We start from the raw sequence: 22,583 nt of genomic DNA on the forward strand, positions 1-22,583 counted from the left end.
AGCTGGAGGTGGGTGTGGAGGAGGGAGGATTGGGGTGGAGGAGCTGGAGGTGGGTGTGGAGGAAGTAAGGCTGGGTGAGGTGGGATAGAGGTGGACGTGATGGACATGGGGACAGAAACGGAGGTAGAACTGGAGGAGATGGAGGTGGAGATGGAAGTAGAGATGGAGGAACTAGGATTGAGTTGAGGTCGAGGAGGAGATGAAGGTGGAGAAGACCATCCCTTGCTGGAGGGCTGCTCCAGGCTAAGGCCACTGCTGATGCCATGGCTGTGACCCTGCTTTGCAGCAGGGGACAAATGTGGGTCTGGCGCACGTGTGTCACCCCAGGCAAGCAGCACCCCTGGGCACAACAGGTTCCCCAGGGCACTGACCATGGGATGCCACTGGTCATGGGGTGTGATCCGCCATGGGATCTCCCTGACTATGGGATGTCACGAGCCATGCAGTCCCATGGATGCCAGTGTCCAGGGGGTGCCGTGCCGTGGGGATGGGGGTCAGCTGGGAGGGATGGCCGTGCTGCCCAGTGCTTTGCCACCATCGCCAAAGACTGCTGGATTTGGAGGGTGGTTGCTGCTCTGAGAGACGCTGTTGGGCAGGGAGGGCTGACACCACCTTTATGACCCAACCTGAACATCTGAGACCTTCTGGCTCCCTGCAACATCCAGAGCACCCAAGTGTCCCTGACACCCTCTTGGAGCAGGTCCCAGAGCTGCTGTCAGAGGTGGCCCTGGGGCTCCTGGTGGCACGTCACACGCCGCAGAGCCTCAGCACCTCCTGCACTCCATGAACCCCCTGTGTCCCATGAGTACTCCCCCTGCACCCAGCCTCAGCTCAGGTGCATTACACCACCTTTGGGGTGCTGGGGGAGTGGTGCTGAGCCCGGCAGCTGCCTGGGATGCGTGACACTTGCCAGCCACGCAGTCCTTTTTGGGACGACCCCCAAATCCAGGCTGACCCCACCCCAGGCTTGATGCTCCCCCATCCCTTGGGACCACGGCAGCCCATATAGAGCAAACCCCATCATTTTATCACCCAAACCCTCATTAAGGCCCATTTCTTCCAGCAAAGCACCTTCCCAGAGCCCGTGTCCTAAATCCATCAGTGGGCACAAATCTGGGCTGGGATCACCCCAAATTCGGGCAGGGACCATCCCAAATCCAGGCTCAGACCACCCCAAATGCAGCCTGGAACCACCCCAAATCCAGGCTGGGACCTCCCCAAATCTGGGCTCAGATCACCCCAAATTCAAGCTGGGACCATCCCAAATCCGGGCTAGGATGACCCCAAAATCCATTCTGGGACCACCCTAAATCTGGGCTAGGATGACCCCAAATCCAGGCTGGGACCTCCCCAAATTCGAGCTCAGATCACCCCAAATTCAGGCTCCAAACCCAAGCTGGGACCATCCCAAATCTGGGCTAGGATGACCCCAAATCCATACCGGGCCCACCCCAAATGTGGGCCAGGATGACCCCAAATCCACGCTGGGCCCACCCCATGCCTGGCTCTGCCCCATCCCACTGGACCAGGCCCCCACCATCCCACGCAGACCCCCCCCCCACCACCATTTTACTCCCCCCACCCAACCCTCATCCAACCCCCCCATTCTCCCATTAACCAGCCGCCAGCGCCGCCGGGCAGTTCACAGCGAGTGGCACACGGATTTATTGATTGCTTCGGGGTGCGGGGGGCCCCCGGGTGCCCGCCGGGGGCGAGGGGCACGGCGCAAGCGGGGCCGGGGTGGGGGGGGGCGAAGCGCTGCCATTTCCATCCTCCCTCTGTGCACCGGGTGGGCAGGAATGGCTCCAAATAAAACAAATCTCTATATAATTTTTTTTCTATATATATATACAAATATATAATATATATATATCTCTGCTGATATATATATATATAGCTCTCTCTCTGTCTTATCTCTCTGGAAAGGATAAAAGGTTAATTTGTCTTCGCATGCACGACCAAAGCCACCAACCCACGGGGACAGCGGGTGCCCAGGGACGTGCGCCCTCGCCCGCCGGCACCCCGAGAGCCCGGGGGGGCCACATCCTGCGTCCCCAGGTTATTGCTGGTCAGGTCCCGTCCTGCTCCGGCGAACAAGCAGAGGGGGAAGAAGAAGCCGAAGAAATGAAATCCCGCTGCAAAGCGCCGGCGAGCTCGTTGTCACCTGGCCGGTACCCGGTGGCACCTGCCATCGGGCCACGGAGATGGTGGCATCGCCCCAGGACCGTGGGTGCTGCGGGGTGGAGGAAGGGCGGGGGCGGAGGTGGGGGGGGGGCGCAGGCACCCGGTCGAAAGGCAAAGTCTGGATAAGGCGAAAAAAAAATGAAATAAAGAACAGCGACTGCCCCCAAACCGGGCGCTTTGCCACCCAAAATTGGCGTGCCGGTGGCCCTCGGTGCCGGTGGCCGGTGCTGGCCCCCCGGGGTGCCGCAAGGATGAGCTTGGGGACAGGGACGCTGTCATAGGGCTGTGCTCTCCGACTCCTCCTCCTCCTCCTGCCGGGTGGCCGGGCCCGGCCCCGAGAGTCTCTGCGGTGCCTCCGGCGGGTCCCGGCACAGGGTGGCATCCGGGGGGACGTGGAGGGAGGGGACCTCAAAACGGAGCAGACCTGCGGGAAGGCAGGGTCAGGGGGACGCGGCGGTGGCAGGACACCCTGCCGGGGTTGGTGCCATGTTAGTGCCGCTACCAGGGATGTCACCACGGGTCCCTGCTCTGTGCCACCGCACCCTAGCCGGAGCCTGTGACACCAGCCCCGATGTCCCCACTGTCCCTGCATGCTGCGTGTCCCCCAGGATGCTGACCGAGCAGGTGGCACCGCTCCGTGGGTGACACCGCAGCGGGGGTGACACTGCTGTCCCTTCTCCCAAGGGACTCACGGGGTGAGGCCGCACGTGCGAAGTGACAGAGGTGACCCACAGCCCGCGGCAGGTGGTGTCACCGCTGTCGCTTGCCGAAAGCGGAACAACCCACCCCCAGGTAGGAAAAGCTCTTCTGCCTGCGCCTGCCAGGCTCTGCTGCCAGCCCGGGCACCCTGCAGCAGGCAGCAGTCCCCCCGTGGCCAGGTGCGATGCCAGGGTGCAACACGCCAGTGCGCGATGCCAGGGTGACACTGGTGCCAGGGTGCGATGCCAGGGCTGCACCCATGGCAGGGTGCCATGCTGGGTGTGATGTCAGGGCAGCACTGGTGCCTGGGTGCGATGCCAGGGTGCAGTGCTGGGCTGCACCCATGCCAGGGTGTGATGCCAGGGCTGCACCGATGCCTGCGTGCAACACCAGAGCTCCACCGGTGCGATGCCAGGGGTGCACCCTGCCATGCCGGGTGTGATGCTGGGGCTGCACCGATGCCCAGGTGCGATGCCAGTGTGTAATACCAGGGCTGCACCCATGCCAGGGTGCCATGCTGGGTGTGATGTCAGGGCAGCACTGGTGCCTGGGCGTGATGCCAGGGTGCAGTGCTGGGCTGCACCCATGCCGGGTACGATGCCAGGGCTGCACCCATGCCCAGGTGCAATGCCAGGGTGCAACACGCCAGTGTGCAATGCCAGGGTGGCACTGGTGCCAGGGTGCGAGGGCCGGGTGTGATGCCAGGGCTGCACTGATACCCAGGTGCGATGCCAGTGTGCAATGCCAGGGCTGCACCAATGCCAGGGTGCGGTGCTGGGTGCAATGCCAGGGTGCAGTGCTGGACCGCACTGATACCAGGGTGCAGTGCCAGGGCCACAGCAATGCTGGGGTGCAATACTGGGGCTGCACTGGTGCCTGGGGGCGATGCCAGGGTGTGATGCCAAGGCTGCACTGATGCCAGGGTGTGATGCCGGGGCTGCACCGATGCCCAGGTGCGATGCCAGAGCTGCACTGATGCCAGTGTGCAATGCTGGGTGTGATGCCAGGGCTGCACCAACGCCAGAGTGCGATGCCAGGGCTGCACCCACGCCAGGGTGCCATACTGAGTGTGATGTCAGGGCGGCACTGGTGCCTGGGGGCGATGCCAGGGTGCAGTGCCAGGGCCACAGCAATGCTGGGGTGCAATACTGGGGCTGCACTGGTGCCTGGGTGCGATGCCGGGGTGTGATCCCCGGGCTGCACCCATGCCCAGGTGCGATGCCAGTGCGCAATGCCAGGGCTGCACCCACGCCAGGGTGCCATGCTGGGTGTGATGTCAGGGCGGCACTGGTGCCTGGGGGCGATGCCAGGGTGCAGTGCTGGGCTGCGCTGATACCAGGGTGCGGTGCCAGGGCCACAGCAATGCTGGGGAGCAATACTGGGGCTGCACTGGTGCCTGGGGGCGATGCCAGGGGGCGATGGCAGGGCCGCATCAATGCCAGTGCTGCACCAAAGACAGGCTGCCTTCCTGGGGAACAGCTAGCCCCAGCTCTGCGAGGTGCCCGGGGGCTCGCTGCCACCCGCACTGTCCCACCCTCCCCGCAGGCAGGACGGGCACACGTAGGAGCAGAGCCCCCATGGGCCAGAGCCGGGGGGGCTCCCAGCTGTGCCCGGCCCCACACTCCCCCAGCCTCTGTGTCCCCTGGTGTCCCCGATGCCACCTGGCACTTCCAAAGCATCACCCTGAGCGCCCCCCTCAATCACCGCAGCCCCCACTGCTGCAGGGACACGGCAGGGGGGACACCAACAAGACCCAGGGACAGGGAGGTCAGGACAGCAGGAACAGTGGCACAGGCTTGTGGTGCTTCCCAGGGATGATGCCACCTTCCTGGGGACAGTTCTGCCTTGCCAGAAACATTGCCACCTTCCTGGGGACACTGACACCATCCCGGGGACATCACCACCCTCCTCGTGATGGGACCTTCGCAGGGACAGTTACACTTTTCTGAGGACATTGTCACCTTCCTGGGGACTCTGCCACCTTCCTGGGTACATCACCACCTTCCATATAATGTTGCCACCTTCTTGAGTACATTGCCACATTTCCAGGGACATCACCACCTTCCTGAGGATGCCGCCACCTTCCCAGTGACACTTCTAACTTTCTAGGGACTTTGTCACCTTCCTGGGGACACCACCACCTTCCCTGTGATGCTGCCACCTTCCCAGGGACATTGCCACCTTCTTGAGTACATCATCACCTTCCTGGGGACACCACCAGCTTCCCAGGGACATTGACACCTTCCTAGGGACAGTTCCACATTGCCAGGGACATTGTCACCTTCCTGGGGACATCACTATCTTCCCAGGGATGTTGCCACCTTCCCAAGTACATCATCACCTTCCAAGGACGCTGCCACCTTCCCAGGGACATTGCCACCTTCTTGAGTACATCACCACCTTCCTGGGGACACCATCACTTTCCCAGGGACATTGTCACCTTTCCCGGGGACATTGTCACCTTCCGGGGGGCACCACCACATTGCTGGGGACGGTTCCACTTTGCCAGGGACACTGTCACCTTCCTGGGGACATCACTATCTTCCCAGGGATGTTGCCACCTTCCCAAGTACATCATCACCTTCCAGGGACACTGCCACCTTCCCAGGGACATTGCCACCTTCCTGGGGGCACCACCTGCTTCCTGAGGATGCTGCCACCTTCCCAGTGACACTTCCCAGGGATGTTGCCACCTTCCCAGGGCCACCAGCACCGAACCCTGGGCCACAACCACCTGTCCCTCCCACCCCCCCACCCCCCCGTTGTGTCACTGTCCCCCGCCGAGCCCCCACCGCCGGGGTTACCTGTCAGCGCGCCGTCCCCGGGGCCCGTAGCGTCCATGCGGGGCAGCTCCGGGGGCGGGGGGGGCCCGGGGGTGGCCGGGGGGGGCTGGGGCGGGGGAGGCAGCGTGGGACGAGGCCGCGGCTTAGGGGTGGGCCGGGATTTGGGGGCGGCCAGGAGCGAGGGGGGCGGAGGAGGAGGAGGAGGAGGAGGAGGAGGAGGAGGCGGCGGCGGGGGAGAAGGCTGTCTGGGGGACAGGCAGGGCCCCGGGGGCGCGGGGGGGGGGCCGTAGGGAGAGGGGGTGCTGGGGGGGGTGGGGGAGAGGCTGGCGGGGGAGGGCTGCCCCCCCCCTTGCTCCCCCGCGGCCCCCCGCGGCGGGATGGGCGCCAGCTTCTTGGCCACTGCGGGACAGAGACAAGGGGAAGGGGGGGGTCAGGGTGCTGGGGGGGGGGGGTGTCACACAGAGACGGGACACCCACCCCCCCCACCCCCCCCCCCATCCCCGGCCCCGCTCCTACCTTTGCGCAGGGCGTGCGGGCTCTGCTCGGCCGGCGCGGGGGGCGGCTGCTGCCCGCTGGGCGGCCCGGGGCTGCCGCGGTGCTGCCCGGCCCCCAGGGGGGGCTCCTTGGGTTTTAAAGTGCTGGGGAGGGGAGCGGGGGCGGGGGGGGGGGAGGTGGGAGGGGAGAGATAGATAGGAGAAGAAACGAAATAAAAAAGAAAAGAAAGAAGAAGAAAATGAGAGGGGAGGAAAAAAAAAAAAAAAAGGAATCCGGAAGAAAAAAAAAAAAAATGAAAAAGGAAATAAAGTTAAAATTCAAAAAAAAAAAAAGTAAAATAAAAATTAAAAATGCAAACAATGAAAATAAAAGTAATTTGCAAAAACAAAATCAAAAGCCCCCCCGAACAGAACAGAATGAAATAGTAAAGAGGAACGGAAAATTGAAATAGAAATTAAATAAAAATTAAAATTAAATTCGAAAGTAAATAAAAAATAAAATTATATTAATATAAAATGAGAATGGAAAGCATTTTTTAAAACCAAAAAAGAAAATTAAAAATGAAACAAAAATTAAAAATTAAAGAAAAATAAATAACAATAAAATAAATTTTAAAATATTATTAAGTATAAAAGAAAATAAAACCGAAAAAAAAAAAAGAGAAGGAAGAAGAAGGGAGAGCCGTGAGGTCCTTCCCGCACCCCCCCGCTCCTCCCGCTGCCCGCCCCCCCCCCCGCACACCCAGGCAGGCGCAGGCAGCCCCCGGGCAGGGCTGGGGGTCCCGGGGGGTTTATGTCCACCCTGGGCAGGTGTTTCTCAGCCCCCAGCCCCCTTGAGGGACCCACGACACCCCCCGCGGGACAACAGTGACACCCCCCCTCCCCGCCCCGTTTGGGTGTCCCCCCCACCCCCGTCGCCGTTACCTCGCCGGGCCGGGTCCTGCGGGCGGGCGGCTGCCCCGGGGGAGCGACAGGGCTGCGGGGAGGAGGGGGACACCGGGGGGGACACAGGGGGGGCAGTGCCACGGGGGGAGGCAGCGGCGAAAAGAGCAAGGCTTGGCGCCAGGGTGAGGGGCGAGCAGCAAGGAGGAGGAGGCGGGGGGAGGAAGGCTCCAGCTGCAGCCCGGCCAGAGGGGCTGCGCCCAGGGATGGGGACGGGGCCAGGAGACGGGGGACAGGGGGACCCGCTCCCCCCGGGGGCGGGGGGGGCTGGAGCCGCCATCCAGCCAGGCAGCCGCCAGGTCACCCCTGCTGCAAAATGTCCAGAACCACCATAGAAAAGCCAAAAAGAAAAATATAAAATGAAAGAAAAAAATAAATAAAAGAGCAGAAGCGTTGGGCGGGGGCGGGGGGGGGGGGGAAGGGAGAGGGGAGAGCAGCGGCGGAGCCCTCGCAGTGCCAAACCACCCCCCACCTCGCCCTACCCCACCACACCACCACCCACCCGGGGCTGCCACCCCCACACCGGGGTGCACCCCGGGGCAGAGCGCGGGCGGCTGCAAAGTTCGGCTCCCCATTTTGGGGCAGAAAAGTGCAATTTAGGCTCAAGGGACGCTGGGCTCCTTTAGGCTTTTCCATGCACTTGCCTTCCACCTCCAGCCTAAATTTCCCTGCACTTGCTGCCAGCCGGACGCGGGACCGGCAGGAGATCCCCGAAGGCAGCACGGTTCCTGCAGGGCCAGCGGGATGGGGACATGGCAGTGGCTGCAGGGATGCGGAGCATCCTCTCCTCCCGCCGTCTCTGGAATGCTGCTCCTCTCCCGGGGATGCTGAGCATCCTCTCCCGCTGTCCCAGTGATGCTGAGCATCCTCTCATCCCGCTATCCTCGGGATGCTGCTCCTCTCCCAGGGATGCTGAGCATCCTCTCATCCCGCTATCCTCAGGATGCTGCTCCTCTCCCAGGGATGCTGAGCATCCTCTCGTCCCGCTATCCTCGGGATGCTGCTCCTCTCCCAGGGATGCTGAGCATCCTCTAGTCCCTCTGTCTCTGTCGCACCCGTGGGGTTGTTCTGCTGCTGGATTCACACAGGGGGAAGATGCCCGGGTTGGGGACACGGGGATGCCGGTGGCTTACCTTGTTCGCTCGGCTCCTGGGGGGAAGCCGAAGCTGGTGAGAAGCGGGGAAGGGGTAGCTGAAATATCCGGCGATTGCTCGGGAATGGGCGAGTGGGGCGTGGTGGGGAGATCGGCGGGCGGCGCGGGGGGCTGCGTGGCTGGCGGGGTGGAGGACGCCTTGCGCACCCCCGAGGTGCCTCGGCGAGCCACCCACGAGGTGTCCATCACCCTGACGCCCATGCTGGGGGACACAGGGACAGGATATCAGCACCCATCCCACGGGAGGGGACCGCCGGCACCGTATCCCAGCTCCTTTGGGGTGCCTGGTCCCTAAAAATGCCTCTTCCAGTGGAAAGCTGCTGGGGATGAGCCTCCATGGCAATAGGGCAGGGGTGGCAGTGCGGGACACGCTTGTGTCACCCACCGGCCACCTCTCCCTTCCCCAGGCACCAGCATCCTCCCAGCATCCTCCCAACACGTTCCCAGCAACCACCCAGCACCCTCCCAGCGCCCTCCCAGTATCCTCCCAGCACCGCTGCAGAGGATACGGTACCTTTGGATTTTCCTAAGGCTGCATGGGCAGAAACACACCATTATTAGTATAAAAAAACCCCTAAAAGTCGACAGTGCGCAGGGTGGGAGCCCACTGCTCGGAGAAGGAGCTGCGACATCATGGGGCTTCGGGAGAGGGGGCAGGAGGGACACAGTGGGGACTGGGCAACACTGGTGATGGGGAGAGCTGGGGACATGTTTTGGAGGTGGGAAGAGCCCTGGGGACGTTCTTCCAAGATGGGGAGAGCCCTGGGGACATATTTTTGGAGACAGGGAGAGCCCTTGGGGTGGGTTTTGGAGATGAGGAGAGTCCTGGGGATGGGTTTTGGAGATGGGGAGAGCCCTGGGGACATTTTTTTGGAGATGGGGAGACCCCTGGAGGTGTTTTCTGGAGCCAACCTGACCGGCTGTGCTCCCTGTGAGGTGGCATGGGGGGGGCACATATAGGCTGGGAGGGGGAGGTTTCCCCAGGAGCAGAGCCCACAGACCTTGGGGACACCAGGGCACCCGACCCCATCACGGCACAGCCCCGGTGCCACGCCACAGGCCACCCCGCTCCCATCTCCAGCAGACTGGGGGCAGGCTTCAAGCCCCGGGCTCACGTGAGCATCCCCAAGAGCCCAGCATGGAGAGCAGGGGGTCCTCCCACCCCAGGACCACCCCCCCCAAACAAGCTCAGCGCCACCTCTCCCCCAAGGGGGACACCACCACCTCCCTCTCCCCAAATCCTGGCACCGCAAAGACCCTACCCATCCTTCTTGTAAAACTCCAGCATCATGTTGTCCGTGGCCACGCTGAGGGGCCGCCGTGCCTGTTCGTGCTGCCGGCGGTCGGTGTGGTCCATGTCCGGGGAGGGCATGGAGCTGTAGTTGGCGTTGTGGTTGACGTGCATAGGGCTGCCGTAGTTGCCCGTCACGTTGAACTCGATGTCTGGGGAAGGGGTGGAAAAAGAACAGAGGGGGACGTTGGGTTTTGTCTCCTCAGTGAGGAGTGGGATGGGGGGGATCGGCGCTGCAGGAACGCTCGGGGGGGTCCCAGAGCAGCTGGGCTGAGCTCACTGCTGTGATGAGTCTTAGAAGCATAGAATGGTTCAGGTTAGAAGGGGTCTTAAAGGCCTAGTTCCACCCCCCTGCCCTGGGCAGGGACACCTCCCACCAGAACAGGTTGCTCCAAGCCCCGGCCAGCCTGGCCTTGAACCCCTCCAGGGATGGGGCAGCCACAGCTTCTCTGGGCAACCTGGGCCAGGGGCTCACCACCCTCAGAGTGATACATTTCTTACCAATATTTCATCGAAATGTCCCCTCTTTCCATTTGAAACTGACCCCTCGTCCTATGGGTCCCCTCCCTGATCCAGAGTCCCTCCCCAGCTTTCCTGGAGCCCCTTCAGGGACTGGAAGGGGCTGGAAGGTCTCCCCGGAGCCTTCTCTTCTCCAGGCTGAACCCCCCCAGCTCTCTCAGCCTGTCCTCCAGCCCTCGGATCATCTTCGTGGCCTCCTCTGGCCCCCCTCCAACAGGTCCATGTCCTTCTTGTGCTGAGGGCTCCAGAGCTGGACACAGTGCTCCAGGTGGGGTCTCCCCAGAGCAGAGCAGAGGGGCAGAATCCCCTCCCTCGCCCTGCTGGCCACGCTGCTTTTGCTGCAGCCCAGGATGCGGTTGGCTTTCTGGGCTGCCAGCGTGCATTGCCTGCTCGTGTTGAGCTTCTCGTCCACCAGCACCCCCAAGTCCTTCTCCTCAGGGCTGCTCTCCATCCATTCTCCGGCCAGCCTCTATTTGTGCCTGGGATTGCCATGCCCCAGGTGCAGGACCTTGCACTTGGCCTGGTTGAACTTCCTGAGGTTCGCATGGGCCCACCTCTCCAGCCTGTCCAGGTCCCTCTGGATGGCATCCCTTCCCTCCAGCGTGTCGACCGCGCCACACAGCTTGGTGTCATCGGCAAACTTGCTGAGGGTGCACTACATCCCACTGTCCATGTCTCCAACAAAGATGTTAAACAGCTCCGGTCCCAGTACCGACCCCTTGCCAGATCTCTGCCTGAGCCCTCCCCGAGCCAAGGCAAGCAGAAGGAACCGACACAGGTAAAAATGGGAGCTCATCGCCCCCTCCCCAGGGAAGGCTGGGGGGTCCCACAAAACCCATCCCACCCCACCATGGCCGCGGGGCACAGCCTACCTCCAGGGAAGAACCAGTCGGCGTGCTGGATGAGGGGCTCGATGATGCCCACAATCTGCAGCGAGACGGTCGTCATCATCTCCGTCATGTTCCTGCAAGGCGGCGGGCAGCGGCTCAGCAACCCCAGCCTTATTCCCGGTGGGATTTTGGCCCCAGATCCCCCCTCCCCGCCTTCACCCACTTCCCAGTATCCCTCTGGCACGCTCGCTTTCCACCGGGATACCGTACCCGTCCGCCTGCGGCCAGAGGAGGTTGGGCCCCAGCACGATGGCCACGTTGCTCGGCGTCATTTTATTCGTGTCCTGGTACTCGGTTAGCTTGGCTAGGAATTTAATCAGGTACCTGGAAAGCGGAGCCAAGCCGCGTCGCGGCATCAGGATCTCACCCTCTCCGGCCCCTCCCCGGCTCCCGCTGGCCCCAGGCTCACCTGATGTTGTTGTAGTTGGCTTTGGGCAGCTTCTCGCAGGCGCTCCAGAGAGCCTGCAGCCGCTTCTCCTGCTCCGGGATGCTGCGGGGAGGTGGGCGAGAGGTTCATCACCCCCCATCTCCACCCTGGGGCTTTCTGCCTGCCCTGCCCTCGGGGACCCTGCCAGACCCTCGGGCTGCCGTCAGCATTATATATGTAAATGAACCCCCAAATCCCGGCCAAAATGAGAAGGAAACCTTTCGGCTGCAGGTTGGATGCTGGTCCTCTCCTCGCCTCTGTGCAGCGCCCCCTCCCAGGGTTTGCCTTTTGGGGATGTGTTTGCCTTGGAAGGGGAAATTACTGCAAACAGCCCCCCAGAACAACAGCCTGCTCCTCCATGTGCCACCCTTGGGGACCGTCCCCTCCATCGAGCCACCGCTGCCGCATCCCTGCCCTGCTCCGGCGCTCCCAGGGCAGGGGGGGGATGTGGTCAGACCTTTATTCAGGCACCAGTGAGGTGGGTCCCACTCTAAAAGGAGACGCTCCTCCTCCTCCCAGCTCCCCCTGCCCCTCAGCCCCGACCCCCTCCCGTGGTGGAGTGGGCACGCTGGTGCCACCTCAGCTGGCCCCGTCCTGCTGGCTTTGGGGGCTCCACGGCGCAGAGCACGCCAGCAAAGCCGCTGGGAGCTCCCGTGGCCAGCTGTCCCCCGGGGTTTGCACACCCGTCCAGAAATGGCACCCGCGCCCGGCACCCAAGCGCTTGCTGAAAGGTGTTGGGAGAGCTCAGCCACCTTGGGCAGGGTGTCCTGGACCACGATGGGGACATCAGGGGCACAGGACATCAGGGCCACCCTCACTGCCGGGACCCATGATGCTCAAGGAGCATCACAGGAACCCTCCCGACTCTCAGACCCCAAAAGAAACATCCCAAATGGTGTGAGCCACGTCAGAAATAACTCATGGCCCCCAAACCATGCATGGGGACCCAAGATGCCACCACCCATGTCATGGAGGAACAGGGGAGTGGCCCCAGACTCACTTGGAGGCCTGGATCCACTCCTCGTACAGCTCGAACGTCATGAGGGGCTCCGGCAGCTCTCGCAGGTAGGACTTGAGGGCTCCTGCGGCACACAAGGAACACGGGGCTCGGCACTGCGTGTGGCACCGGCCAACAGGCACCAAGCGGTTTCCCTCCATGGCATTTTGGCTTGCATCCTTCCCAACCTCCCCACCACTTGGATCTGTGCTTGGAGAGGGGCTTAGCCACAGAAGAGGTACAGAGAAGATGGCAAGCTTGATAATAACACGCGTGAATCTTCCCAACACCCACTGCTCCTGCGGAGTCCCTCCTGATCAGCATCACCCTCATCAGTGTCACCGATGCCACCTCAGGTTACGATTGCATCCATGTTTTCTTCCTTGCCTGCGACCAAAAGTGTTGCTCAAGCCCTTGGCCAGGGAGGGGACATGCAGGTTGGGGTTGGTGCCCCTCAGTGGATGGCAACTCCTGAACGCCTCCACTTCCACCAAGAGCCGTATTTCTGCACATGAATTTGTCCCCCTGTATATTCTGTCTTTGCTGTTCAAAGGTGCTGGGACAAATCACAGAAGGGTTGAGGTGGGAAGGGACCTCTGGAAGTCATTTGGTGCAACCTGCTCCAGCAAGACCACCCAGAGCAGGTTGCCCATGACTGTGTCCTGATGGCTTTTGGGTATCTCCATGGATGGAGACGCCACCACCTCCCTGGGCAACCTCTGCCAGTGCTTGGCCACGTGTATAGTGACTAAGTGTCTCCTGATGTTCAGAGAGAACCTCCCGTGTTCCAGCTGGTGCCCACTGCCTCTGGTCCTGGCACTATCCACCACGGGAAAGAGCTCTGTCTTCTTTGCACCCTCCCCACAGGTATTTACATCCATCAATGAGATCCCCCTAAGCCTTCTCTGCTCCAGGCTGAAGAGTCCCAGCTCCTAGGAGAGATGCTCCAGGCCCTTCATCATCTTCATGGTCCTTCACTGGACTCTCTCCATGTACGTCCATGTCTCCCTTGTAGTGCCCAGCACTCCAGGTGTGGCCTCACCAGTGCTGAGCAGACGGAAAGGATCACCTTCCTCGACCTGCTGGCATCACTCCTCGTAGTGCAGCCCACGACACCATTCGCCTTCGCGTTGCTGGCCCATGGTCAGCTTGGTGTCCACCAGGACCTCCAGGGCCATCTCTGCCAAGCTGCTTTCCAGCTGGGTGACCCCAGCATGTCCTGGGGCTGCTTGTCCCCAGGGGCAGCACTTGGCCCTTCCCCTCGCTGAACTTCAGGAGGTCTCTCAGCTGAACTTCAGGAGGTCCCTCAGCCCATTTCTCCAGCCTGCCCAGGTCCCTCTGGGTGGCAGCACCACCCTCTGCTGCATCAGCCACCTCCTCCCGCTGTGGTGTCACCTGCCAACTTGCTGAGGGTGCGCCCTGCCCCATCACCCACGTCATTAATGAAGATGTTAATCAGGATCGGACCCAGTATCAATCCCTGGAGTACGCTCCTAGTTACTGGCCTCCAACCAGACTTTATGCCACTGATGACCACCCTCTGGATGCCCACGGTTGGCACTTGGGGGTCAGATGGGCCATCCCGCACACCACCAACCCCCCGCCCCGGGGCAGCCTCTACCTGCGATGGCGTGTGGGTCGGCCGAGTACTCCTGCACGTCCACCACGCAGCAGTCCAGGGCGGCTTTGAGCTTCTTCAGCTTGGAGGCCGATGGAGCCACTCGGAAGAGACCCTTCACAGAGGACACAGGAGAGTGTGGGACAAGCTTTGGGGCCGGCGATGTCCCCAAAGCCCCCTGGTTCCTCGTCCCCACCTTGGAGGCACCCATGTCCCCTTCCATCATGCCCAACCAAGGGTGGCAGGACACGGGACCCACCTCCTCCTGCATGCCGCACTCCAGCAGCATGGTCACGCACGCCTCCACGGGGAAGGCAATCTCCCGCCCACTGACGGCCAGGTGCTCCTCCAAGGGCTTCCCGAAGGAGGGCTTCTCCATCCACGCCTCTGTGATGGGCAGAGGGGGTGAGAGGAGGGGGAGGACATGGCCGGGACGGTGGCGGATCCGGCATCCCCTCCCCAAAAGGCCCTTGGATCGCAGCGTTTCGGCAGCAAAATATTCCGTTTGGGTGTTGCTAAAACAACAGGACCCTGCACGTCTGTCCCGGGCAGCTGGGGAAGTGCTTTTAAAGATGAAATCCAAACAAAAGGTTTTCCAATCATCACACGGGACATTTCAAAGGGGCTGGATAACGTTTTCCGGGGGAGAGCAATCACGGGCAAACCTTTGCAATATATTCCCCCTTCTTCCATCACAGTTTGAGGCAGGAATATTTCGTGGGATCGAGAGAAAAAAATAAAATACGAATCACTCCCTGCCCCGCTCGCTGCGACGCCGGCAGCACCCCGAGCCCTGCCGTGGGGAAGGCGCTGCTCTCGGGACCATGCCGGGGGGCTTTCCCTGACCTCCGTCTCCCAGCCCAGCTCCTAAGGAGGGTGCGAAGCCCCAAGACACCCCCCCATCCCCAGCTCGGCGCTGGGTTCCCCCCGCCGGCGCTGCACTCGATAGGGATATTCGGGCAGGTTTCCCTCCCTCCTCTGTGAAGGTGGCCGGATCCTGCCCCACTCCGTCAGCAAGTGGGATGGGGACGGGATGCCGCCCCCCCAGCACCAGGACAGGTGGGATGCAGCCGGGGCGAGCACAAGGAGGATGCTCAGCCGCAAGCCCGGCATCACGCCATGCCACGGGGTGACGCCGGAGCCGGCTCATCGCCGCGGCGAAGCCCCCCAACGTCTCCGGCGTGACACGGAGCCCCCAGCATCGCGTGCAGGAGAGGGACGGACCCCACGGGCACTTACCCTGCTGGGCTTTGATTTGAGGCAGGACGTTCTGCAAAAGCGCTAAGGATTTCCGATGGTACTCTGCCTGCACCTCGATCAGCTGCGGGGGGCGGGGGGGGGGAGGGAGAGACGGCACCGCCTGTCACCCCCACGGCCAGGGACGGGGGGCGGAGGAGGCCCATGGGGACGGGTGGCACTTACGGTTTGAAAATAGTTTGCATAGTCTACTTCTTTGGCCACAAAATTGTACATGTCAGCTGAGAGCTGGTCCTGCGGAGAGCAGAGAATTAGTTGGCGTCCCGCTCCTGCCGCCCTGATGCCACCATGACGGCCCTTTCGGAGAGCACCGGGAGGGGCTGGCTCGGTGACACCAGGAGCCAACGCGCAGCCTGGCACGTTGCAACACCCGCTCGGGATGCGCTCGGGCTGCTGACGGTACGGCAGCGCCGCGGGGGTTTGCTTTCTGCTGCCGTGCAAACGGCTCCGTCCTCGCCACCCCCCCCCACTTCCAGAGCCCACAATTGGCCCGTGCCTTGCAACGCGCTCGCTGGGAGCAGGAGCTACTTGGAAACAACCTGCCAGCCAAAGGCTGCGCATCCCGGCGGGCTGAACGGCGCAAATCTGCCCCAAATTAAACCCCAAATTTCCTCATCCCTGCCCCACACCGCACTGCGAGCGGCTCATTAGCCACGGGGCTAATTGCTGCGCAGCAAAGCTCAGCCGCTGCGGGGACATCCCAACCCCGCTGCAGGGATATCCCAACCCCGCTGCAGGGACATCCCAACTGCGGGGCGCGGACCAGACCGCCGGAGCATCGGCTGCTTCTTGCTCCGAATGGGAACGAGCCCCTCGGCACCGGGACACGCATCCCTCTGCCCGCACACTCCCAAAATAGACTTTGCCCCTTCCCCAGTCGCTCCTTTCTGAGGATCCCCTTGGATAACTCAACTGGAGGAAAACCATCGGGGCTTTAAAACGCTGCGAGAACCTCCGGGTTGCAACACCCACCGCCAGCACGGTGAAGGCGCTGGGGGGGCAGCTCCTGGCCCAGCTGGTTTGCTGGGAATTGCGTGGGGCTGTGACGCTGTAAGACAGAGCGTGTTTGGGATCGGATCTGAAAGGCTGGTTGTGCCCCAGGAGAAAAGAGCCGGGATTTGAGACCCACTCCCAGCCCCATCTCCCCCCCCGAGCCCTGGAGCACCGGGTTTGCCCGGCCCTTTGCGTTTTCTGCCCCGGGGGAATTTAAAACCGCACAAAATTGCCTGTGGGGTTTATTGCTGAATCCCTCGGCCCGTGCCGAAAGCGCCGGCACCCGTGTCCCCCTTCGCTGGGATGCTTTTCCCACCCAACGTGACCAGCTGGGTGGGTCGTGCTCCCGCGGGGTGGCGGGGGGTGACGTGGCCGGGGTGGCACCTGTGGCCTCGGCACACGCCGGCGTTTCCCGTAGGTCTCTGTGCCGGGGCTGGGCGCACTCGGTGCTGAGCTCGCCGGCTCCTGCTGGGACAGGTCCCCTGGGAAAGGGGATGCTCCCCAGCTCCGGTGGGATACGGAGGATGGGGACAGAGGAACCGGCAACGTCCTGCTTGGCTGCTGAGCATCACCCACTGCCACCAGGCTGTCTTTGGGCATGGGGACCAGCCCAGGAGGGTTTATCCCAGGCAATGGGGTAAGAAGAGGGTGAAGAAAGGGGTAAGAGGAGAGGCTGAAGGTTTTCCGCGGTACCCGGGATGCCGAGCTCCCCCCAGCCCAGCAAGGAGCGACCCCCCCCCCCCGGGTACCCTGCAAATCTCCACTCTGTTGGCCGCCTCCTCCATCTCCTCCCTGAGCGCGTCGGCTTTGGCACCCGAGGGCTGCAGGTTGCTGGCCAAACCCGAGGACTTCACCGACTGCTGCCACCTGCGGAGAGAGGGCAGAGCTGGCCTGGGGGGGGGGGACGGGGACCCACACGGGAGCGGGGGCCGGTTCCCAGCGGACTTGGAGGGCAGCCCAGGGCACCCCCTCGGCCAAAGCCACCGCGGTCCCCAGGGCTGGGCACCACGGAGACGGTCCCAACCCAGGCTGGGATGCAGCGTCCACTCCCAACCCCAACCATCCCCAGTCCCCGTAACTGGCTGTGCACACTCGGCTCTAATTAAGCAATTACTTTCAGCAGGAGAACGAGCTTCATCCAGGTGGGAGGAGAGAGGAAGGAGATGGGAGAGCCTGGACGTGGTGTTGGGAATACAGCCACCTCCCAGACCTCTCCCCGGGACACACCGTGACGTTGCGCGGGGTTTGGCCAACTCCGGTTATTTTTTAAATGGTTGCAAATGGCCCCAGGCAAAACCCAAGGCTGGGTCTCGCCGCAGCGTCTGGGACACGGGATGATCCCAAAGGACATCCCACATCCACCCCAGCGCCACTCTATAGAGGCAGGAGCACCCGGCTCTTTGCCATCATGTAACAACTCACCAAGGTAGAGAAAAGAGGAAAAAAATAAAGGTTTGCGCCAGAAAAAAACCCTCTTTTCTGCAGAGGACAGGCAAGGAAAAGGGATTTATGGATTCTGCAGATAAGGGCAGAAATCTTGGCTCGTTGCAGAGTTTGACTTCATGACACATGGTGACACGGCCCAGACGTATTGTCCCAAGGGAGCTGCGGCACCAGGGCTCTGGGACGTGTCCTCCCCGGTGCCACCCGTCGCTTGGGAATTTTTATTTTTTTACAAAGCAGCTTCGAAGCCGCTTCCTACCGTGTCCTGGAGGAGTCCATGTCCAGCACGAGCTTCGCCAAGTGCTTCCTCTGTTTTTGGATGTTCGGGATTTCCACCTGCAGCAACACACAGGGACGGGAGGAGATAAACATCCCCGGAGAGGCGTCGGGACTGCGACGCTGGGACTTCGGGCTGGTGCAAGCCGGGCGGGTAAGGATGCAGCTTCCTATTTAAACATCACTAGGGAGATGGCACAGCTCGTCCCTCCTCCGTGTCCCTCCCCGGGCCGCGCCGCCCCCCGCCAGCCCCGAGGGCAGAACCCGCATCCCATGAGAGGAGCATCCCTGGGGGATCCCGGCCTCCTGGCTGAAGGCAGGAGAGGGGCTTTCAGGGATGGCAACGCAAAGCTTCCCACGCACGGGCAGCGTTTGCCGAGGGATTTGGCAAAATAAAGCCGTGGTGCAGCCCTGCTCGCCCACCCCAGTAACACCGGCAGTGTGGTAAAGCTCTGCCGGGGAAGATAAAACCAGAACCAAGGCCGGGACACTTTGCAAGATTGTAAAAGGGGATAAAAAAAAAAATATTATTGGGTAAAATTGAAAAAGAAAGTTGGCAGCAGGGGGGAAAAGGAAGGGGGGGAAAAAAATAGCTCAAACGCCAACGGTATGTGTTTGGAGCTTGGAAAAGTGGGTCAGAAATAGGAGCGTCAGTGCCTCTGCCTTCAGGAGAGGCAGAGAAGAGCGAGAGCAGGGACCTGCCCCAGCAGCCAGCCCCGCTGAACGTGCAGATAGCGCCTGCCAATTAAAGCAATTAGCAAACAGCTCGCAGGGGGAAGGTCCTTCACAGGGGCCAGGAGCTAAATAATATGCCACCGAAACAGCGAACCCCAGGCTCGTTCGGGATGCCAGTCCCTGGCGCGGTGACCCCCCGCCCCGAGGCCGTCCCCACCAGCCGCTCACCTCGGCCAGCACGAAGAGGGGCTCGATGACGTCCCTCTCCACCTGCAGCTCGAAGTGGATGAGCTCCTGAGCCAGCTTGTCCTCCGCCTCCCCGCACAGCCGCAGCATCTTCCTGCAAGGGCAGCGGCAGGGCTGGGCGCCGCGGGGGCCGGGGGGGGGTCACGGGCAGCCACCCTGCGCCCACTGGGGTGGGAGACGGGCACCCAAAACCCCTGGGGGGGGGGTCTCGGCAGCGGCGTGGGACAGCCCTCCCTTGGCTGAGGGCTGGAGGGAGGGTGGCAGCATGGGGACCGTGGGTGTCCGGAAAATCACATTCCCTAACTACTGTACCAATTATAGTCTGAAATTGTATGGACTTTCTTTATTTTTTTATATAGATATATATACATTTCACATTGTATACCGCATCACTAAAGGACCCCAGCTCATCACAAGGAGGAGAAGAATAAAGGAAAACCGCGGGCTGCCGAGATCACCCCAGCATCCCAGCCCCTCCCACGCCGCCGTGAACCCCCCCCCCGTTATCCAGCATCCCCGATAAGGAACTGCAGCAATTCCCGGCAGCAGCATCCCGGCATTATCCCGGCAGTGTCAATGCCGGGGAGTGTGGGGGGGGGGGACATGACACACCCCTTACCCCAGCAGGGAGTCGTCACCCAGCACGGCCGATCCCTCCATCAAGCACTGCGCCAGCGTCGTCAGCGGCAGCTTCTTCTGCAAAGAGAGGGCTGCGTTTCCCACCCCGCCAGCACCGGCAGCCCCCCACCCCCTGCCACCCCCCCCACTCTCCGGCATCCTCAGAGCCCCGCCACAGCCTCACCGAGCGCTTGTCGGCGTCCACGCCTTGCTGGCCCTGCAGACATGCCGTCAGCTTCTTGTGGGTGCTGTGGGAGACCTGCTTCACCAGCTCCAGGCGCTTCTCCACCTGCCGATGCAGCGGCGGCCGTCACCGGGGCACCCCGCCTGGTCCCGCACCCAATCCCCCCGCCCCTCCCCGGCCCAGGGACGTAAGGGTCTTCTTACTTTTCACTCAAAGCCATTTTAATTGCTGCTGTATCGGATGCAACAGCCCCGGAGCCCGACCCCTTCCCAGGGCAGGGATGCTTTCAGCAGGAGAAGGTGTCACCAGGCTGATGCTGCCCCATCTCAACCCCCCCCACACCCCGAGCAAGGCTGGGGGCCGCATCCAGAGCAGCCTCCAAAGCCCTTGTATCCCAGGGCCAGGGCAGGAGGTGTCTGTCCCCAGCCACAAACCGGTCGCAGCTCCAACCCAGGGCTGCAAATGGCCTTATTTGCCTCCGCATTGATTAAATGAAGAATTTTCATCCCAAACCCCGGCGAGATGAGTCACTGAATGTAAGCAAACACGATCTGCCGAAAAGCAGAGCTGAGAGGCTCGGGGAAAACACAGGAATCTCAACATCTTGGGAAACAATCTGGGAAAAAAAGAAATATTCCCTAAAGCTCAAAATCTCGGGAAATAATCTGGAAAAAAAAAGAAACAATCTGGGGGAAAAAAAGACCGGCTCCCTGCCCTGGGGAAGGAGGAGAAGAGCGGAGCTGCTCCAGCATGCGAGTCCTCGAGGCAGGAGGTACCTCGTGGGAGCCACCGTAGGGATGGCAGAGGATGCTCTGCCTCAGCCAGGCATCACAGAGATCTATAATTTTTATATATAAATATTATTTTAATAATATATGTCGGCGTATACGTTGCAAGGAAGGAGTAGGACGGTCAGAAGGGCACGTGTATGGGCGCGTCCCCGTACGGATGAGCCAAACCGGAGGCAATTCGATATGACACCCCCAAGGGTTCGGGTTCCCCACCATCCCCGGAGACAAACCCCTGCCGACACCCCCGACACCCAGACAAGGCACCACCCCCCCTGCAAAACCATCCGCCTCTCCAAAAGGCGTAAAAATCTCCCGTGCAGCGTTGCCGAAGCCAAGCCCGGCCTCGCCGGTGCCAGCGCAGATGCCAGCTAGCGCCGGGATGCCACCGCACAGCTGTAAGAGCAGGGTGCCGGCTCTGGGTGCCAAGGAGCCACGGACACCTCGGCGCCGGCAAGGAGAAACGCCAAAAATTAAAATAGAACAAATAAAAAAGGTTCGTTATTGATGTCCCCTTCGGCTGCCGGTGGTGGGGAGCGCTCAGCTCCCCTCTGCGCCGTCCTACCGGGGCTGCCCACCCCTGGGGACAGAGGGGACACGGCATCGCCGCACCCTGCCCAGCCCGGCCACCAGCACTGGTGGCGAAGAAAGGGGAAAAAAAGACCCAAATCCCGAAGGCTGGAGACTGACTGACAGGGGTGCGTACCATCAGGACGGCGCTGCCCAACAGCCAACCAAGCCCCCAACGCCCCGGGAGCCCAGCCGGCCGCTTCCACCAGTGATTTCTCATCTGGTGCCGGTGGAACCAGAGACAAACCTCCCTCCCTCCCTGCACGGGTCGGGCTGGTCCCAGCCACGATGGAAACGGTTGCGAAATCCCCAGCAGAGGGATCCCGTGGGAGGGATGAAGCGATGCGCCCAGCTGGGACATTTGCAAACAGTTTCGCCTTACCCCTGTAGCGACAGCTCCCTCCAGCCCTCCTCACATTTTTGGCTAATACATGGCTCTCGCTAAAGCCTGAGCAGCATCGTTAGGTCCCGGCAAGGGCAACACCTCGGCAGGACACGGTGGCCCGCAAGAGCTGAAGGTCACCCTGTCGCCTGCAGGTCACTGCCTCCCGCCACCGGCAATCCTTGCCCAGAGGTTCTCTGGCTGCTTCTGCAGAACCTGCCACCCGCCAGCGACGGCACAGACCCCATTCCCAAGCTGGAAGGTGTAAAATACGTCAGTTTACCCCCAAAAGAGGTTTTGAAAGCGGCTCCGCCAGCAGCCAGGCTGATTCCGGGGGTGCCCACGCCGTGATGGAGGAGGGGGGCTGAGCCCCCTCACCGATGGCTGGGCTTTGCCCACCAGCACCCGAGTTACCAGGGATGGAGTTGGAAACCTCATGAATTCAGCGATGGATTTGTGAATTCATGTCGCTTTGCTGGCACTTGGAATCATAGGATCACAGGGTCGGAAGGGCCCTCTGGAGATCACCCAGTCCAACCCCCTGCCAGAGCAGGGTCACCCAGAGCAGGTGGCACAGGAACGCCTCCAGGCGGGTTTGGGATGTCTCCAGAGACGGAGACTCCACCACCTCTCGGGGCAGCCTGTGCCAGGGCTCTGCCACCCTCACAGCAAAGAAGTTCCTCCTCGTGTTTAGGTGGAACTCCCTATGGTCAAGTTTGTGCCCGTTACCCCTTGTCCTGTCCCCGGGCACCACTGAAAAGAGCCTGGCCCCATCCTCCTGACACCCCCCCTTTCAGTATTGATAAGCGTTGATAAGGTCCCCCCTCAGGCGTCTTTTTTCCAGCCTAAAGAGACCCAAATCCCTCAGCCTTTCTTCACAAGAGAGGTGTTCCAGTCCCCTCATCCTCTTGGTAGCCCTTTGCTGTCTCCTCTCCAGCAGATCCCTGTCCTTCTGGAACCGGGGAGCCAAATCCCTCAGCCAAATCTCCTCCACCACCTCCCTCCCCCGGCAAGCGCAGGAAGCCCCGCTCCTGCAGCAGAAAGCACCCAAGACGAGATGTCCCCAAGGGAGCGTCACCCCAGCGTCGCAGCCCACGCTCCGAGGCACCACGGGAGGGTTTTGGCTCCGGCTGTTTTGCTGAATTCGCCCAACC

The 22,583-nt window shown here is 61.7% G+C and overlaps 1 protein-coding gene across 2 annotated transcripts in view; it reads right to left on the reverse strand.

Moving 5' to 3' along the window:
* Positions 1 to 1,641: 1,641 nt before the first annotated feature.
* The window catches only part of ARHGAP44 (Rho GTPase activating protein 44), a 36,517-nt gene continuing 15,575 nt past the window's right edge, over positions 1,642 to 22,583 (reverse strand). The window contains exons 3-21 of one of the 2 annotated variants that reach the window (XM_074607802.1): positions 19,690 to 19,794; positions 19,507 to 19,583; positions 18,870 to 18,981; positions 17,950 to 18,026; positions 16,997 to 17,114; positions 15,420 to 15,488; positions 15,237 to 15,318; positions 14,257 to 14,384; positions 14,001 to 14,112; positions 12,383 to 12,464; positions 11,365 to 11,445; positions 11,166 to 11,279; positions 10,938 to 11,029; positions 9,518 to 9,698; positions 8,770 to 8,787; positions 8,236 to 8,457; positions 6,183 to 6,304; positions 5,688 to 6,065; positions 1,642 to 2,608 (exon numbers count right to left, since the gene is read on the reverse strand). In XM_074607802.1, the coding sequence (XP_074463903.1) occupies positions 2,460 to 2,608; positions 5,688 to 6,065; positions 6,183 to 6,304; positions 8,236 to 8,457; positions 8,770 to 8,787; positions 9,518 to 9,698; positions 10,938 to 11,029; positions 11,166 to 11,279; positions 11,365 to 11,445; positions 12,383 to 12,464; positions 14,001 to 14,112; positions 14,257 to 14,384; positions 15,237 to 15,318; positions 15,420 to 15,488; positions 16,997 to 17,114; positions 17,950 to 18,026; positions 18,870 to 18,981; positions 19,507 to 19,583; positions 19,690 to 19,794 (2,319 nt within the window). In that variant the 3' untranslated portion in view covers positions 1,642 to 2,459. The remainder of the gene's footprint in view (positions 2,609 to 5,687; positions 6,066 to 6,182; positions 6,305 to 8,235; positions 8,458 to 8,769; positions 8,788 to 9,517; positions 9,699 to 10,937; positions 11,030 to 11,165; positions 11,280 to 11,364; positions 11,446 to 12,382; positions 12,465 to 14,000; positions 14,113 to 14,256; positions 14,385 to 15,236; positions 15,319 to 15,419; positions 15,489 to 16,996; positions 17,115 to 17,949; positions 18,027 to 18,869; positions 18,982 to 19,506; positions 19,584 to 19,689; positions 19,795 to 22,583) is intronic. The other variant, XM_074607803.1, reaches the window with a different exon arrangement.

The sequence above is a fragment of the Larus michahellis genome, chromosome 14, assembly GCF_964199755.1.
Source record: "Larus michahellis chromosome 14, bLarMic1.1, whole genome shotgun sequence".
NCBI classification, from domain to species: Eukaryota; Metazoa; Chordata; class Aves; order Charadriiformes; family Laridae; genus Larus; species Larus michahellis.